The sequence below is a fragment of the Suncus etruscus genome, chromosome 2 (assembly GCF_024139225.1).
Source record: "Suncus etruscus isolate mSunEtr1 chromosome 2, mSunEtr1.pri.cur, whole genome shotgun sequence".
NCBI classification, from domain to species: Eukaryota; Metazoa; Chordata; class Mammalia; order Eulipotyphla; family Soricidae; genus Suncus; species Suncus etruscus.
The window spans coordinates 121,907,972-121,911,120 of record NC_064849.1 but is presented as its reverse complement, the minus strand read 5'-3'; the positions used below and the strand labels follow the sequence as shown (position 1 = coordinate 121,911,120).

General features: G+C 45.6%; 1 protein-coding gene across 1 annotated transcript; it reads left to right on the top strand.

Annotated features, from left to right (window-relative positions):
• Positions 1-227: 227 nt before the first annotated feature.
• Positions 228-2,336, top strand: LOC126001514 (DDB1- and CUL4-associated factor 6-like; the record flags this gene model as incomplete). The annotated part of the gene is given in 2 exon segments (XM_049768803.1): positions 228-711; positions 714-2,336. Coding segments are annotated over 2 exon segments (1,737 nt in total), but the record flags the coding sequence as incomplete, so codon positions are not given.
• Positions 2,337-3,149: the final 813 nt, after the last annotated feature.

Here is a 3,149-nt window from a genome sequence, read left to right as displayed (position 1 = left end):
TTTTAGCTTTTGCTTATTATATAAAGGTGTAATAATCATTCATAACAACTACTTTTAATGTACATTTTATTTCTTTATAGATAGGAAGAAACTGAATCAAAATATACACATTTAAATTGTTAAATACTAAACTAATAATTGCACTATTATTAGAATTATACTAGCAATCTAATAAATGTCTAGTTTCTTCAGATACACATCGATAATATGAATGTTAAAACATTTTTCTACCCAATGACCCGTATACTTTCCTCTCTTGTGGTGAAGATGGAACTGTTAGGTGGTTTGATATGCGCATCAAAACTAGTTGTACGAAAGAAGATTGCAAGGATGATATTTTAATTAACTGCCTACGTGCCGCCACTTTCGTAGCTATTTGTCCACCAATTCCATACTATCTTGCTGTTGGCTGTTCTGATAGCTCAGTACGAATCTATGATCGCCGAATGCTGGGCACCAGAGCTACCGGGAATTATGCAGGCCGTGGAACCACGGGCCTGATTGCTCGCTTCATCCCTTCCCATCTGAACAACAAATCCTGCAGGGTTACGTCTCTGTGCTACAGTGAAGACGGTCAGGAGATCCTCGTGAGTTACTCCTCAGACTACATCTACCTTTTTGACCCAAAAGATGATACAGCACGAGAACTTAAAACTCCTGCAGAGGAGAGAAGAGAAGAGTTGCGGCAGCCCCCAGTGAAGCGATTGCGACTTCGGGTGATTGGTCTGATACTGGGCCCTGAGCAAGGCCAGAGAGTGAGCGAGAGCGAGATGGCGAGCAGAGTCCCAACGTGTCCCTAATGCAGCGCATGTCCGACATGCTGTCCCGATGGTTTGAGGAAGCCAGTGAAGTGGCACAGAACAACCGGGGCCGCGGGCGGGCTTGCCCCAGAGATGACAATAATGAAAAGCTGAGCCCCAAGCCAGGGACAGGTGAACCTGTTTTAAGTTTGCACTACAGCACAGAAGGAACAACTACAAGCACAATAAAACTGAACTTTACAGATGAATGGAGCAACACTGCCTCGACTTCCCGTGGACATGGGGGCCGCTGCAAGGCTGAGGGGCATGACGATTCATTGGGCCCCCAGAGCTCAGGGTTGCCCCCTGAAGGAGACATTGGGTCAGCACAGGCTGCTGAGCGCTGCTTGGAGCCGGAACCTGAGCCAGAAGAGACACATGGCTGCACTGCCAAAGACTCCTCCTCTGCCAAGCAGCTCCAGGACACTGGGACCTCAAAGCAGACCAGCCCCGAACCTACCACCTTGGAACCTCCGGCTCCACTGGAAGCCATCGGGTCCTCAAGTCAGGAGGCAGGAGCCTGTGACTCCACTCTCCAGGACACAGATGACAGTGACGACGACCCAGTCCTAATCCCCGGGGCGCCCTACCGGACTGGACCTGGTGACAGGCGTTCTGCTGTGGCCCGTATTCAGGAGATTTTTAGGCGGAGGAAAGAGAGGAAAGAAATGGAAGAGTTGGACACGCTGAACATTCGAAGGCCCCTGGTGAAGATGGTGTACAAGGGCCACCGCAACTCCCGGACAATGATCAAAGAAGCCAATTTCTGGGGTGCTAACTTTGTAATGAGTGGTTCTGACTGTGGCCATATCTTCATCTGGGACCGCCATACTGCTGAGCATTTGATGCTTCTGGAAGTTGATAATCACGTGGTGAACTGCCTGCAACCACATCCCTTTAACCCAATTCTTGCCTCATCTGGCATAGATTATGACATAAAGATCTGGTCACCACTGGAAGAATCGAGGATTTTTAACCGAAAACTTGCTGATGAGGTCATCACTCGCAATGAGCTTATGCTGGAGGAGACACGCAATACCATTACTGTGCCTGCCTCCTTCATGCTGAGGATGCTGGCTTCCCTCAACCACATCCGGGCAGACCGCCTGGATGGGGACCGATCTGAAGGCTCCGGGCAGGAGAATGACAATGAGGATGAGGAGTGACGGGTTCTTGGCAAGCACTTTGCTGGTCCAACATTTATTCTGATTTCTTTACGGATCTTTCGTGCAATTTTAAGGTTGTGGTTTTGGGGAGTATTTGCCCTCTCAGGAAGGTACCCCAACGTTGCTGTGGAATGGTTGTGTGCATGAATTTGGAAGCATTTGAAAAACGAGACTAGCAAAATGTTTGGAAAACTTTGGCCATGCCTTAGAAGTGCTAGGAATGCAAAGTGCAATATATCTGCAGGGCTGGGGGAGTGCAGGGGCCAGGCCAGTGCCACGGGGACCATTGGTCCTGAGAAGTTTCTACACTTGCCATTCGCATGTTTGTTGCTTTCGATTAAAGGAATTGGTTGTTTAGATAAAAAAAAAACATTTTTCTATTAAAATAGGCATATTATTATGTCTCATTGAGTTTAATTTACACTTGTACTTTTCCTGGTAATTACCCCCCCCCCCCATTTCTTCCAGGATCTTATGTTCCAGGATCTTAGAGTTTCTCAAAGTAGTCTCTGATTACCCTTTGGATCTCTGTATTATCTATAGTGATCTCCCCTTTTCCATTTCTAATCCAGTTTATTAAGTTTCTTTCCCTTTCTTTGTGAGTTTTTGTTTTTCTTTGGGGGCCACACCAGGTGACACTCAGGGGTTACTCCTGGTTATGTACTCAGAAATTGCTCCTGGCTTGGGGGACCATATGGATGCCAAGGGATCAAACCTAGGCTAGCACCAGCAAGGTAGATGCCTTACCATTCTGCACCACCACCCCGACCCCTTATTTTTGAGTTTTGCTAGTAGTTATCAATCTTGTTCAATTTTTTTAAGAACTAACTTTTGCTTTGTTGATCTTTCGGATTGTTTTTTGGGTTTCCATTTTATTAATTTCTGTTCTAAGTTTTATTATTTCCTTCTGCCTACCTATTTTGGGTTCATTTTGTTGATTGTTTTCTAATTTTATAAGTTGTGTCATTAAGCTAAGTATGTAGGCCCCTTCTTCATTCCTGATGTGTGCTTCCAACATTGATTTTGAGTCTGTGCTTGTTCTTACTATTCAGATGTGTTTCTTGTAGGCAAAAGAATGTTGGATTCAGCTTTGTAATCCATTTTGCCATACTGTGTCTCTTAACTGGTGCATTTGGCCCACTGATGTTGAGAGATAATTGTCATGGGATTTAGAGCCATCTTT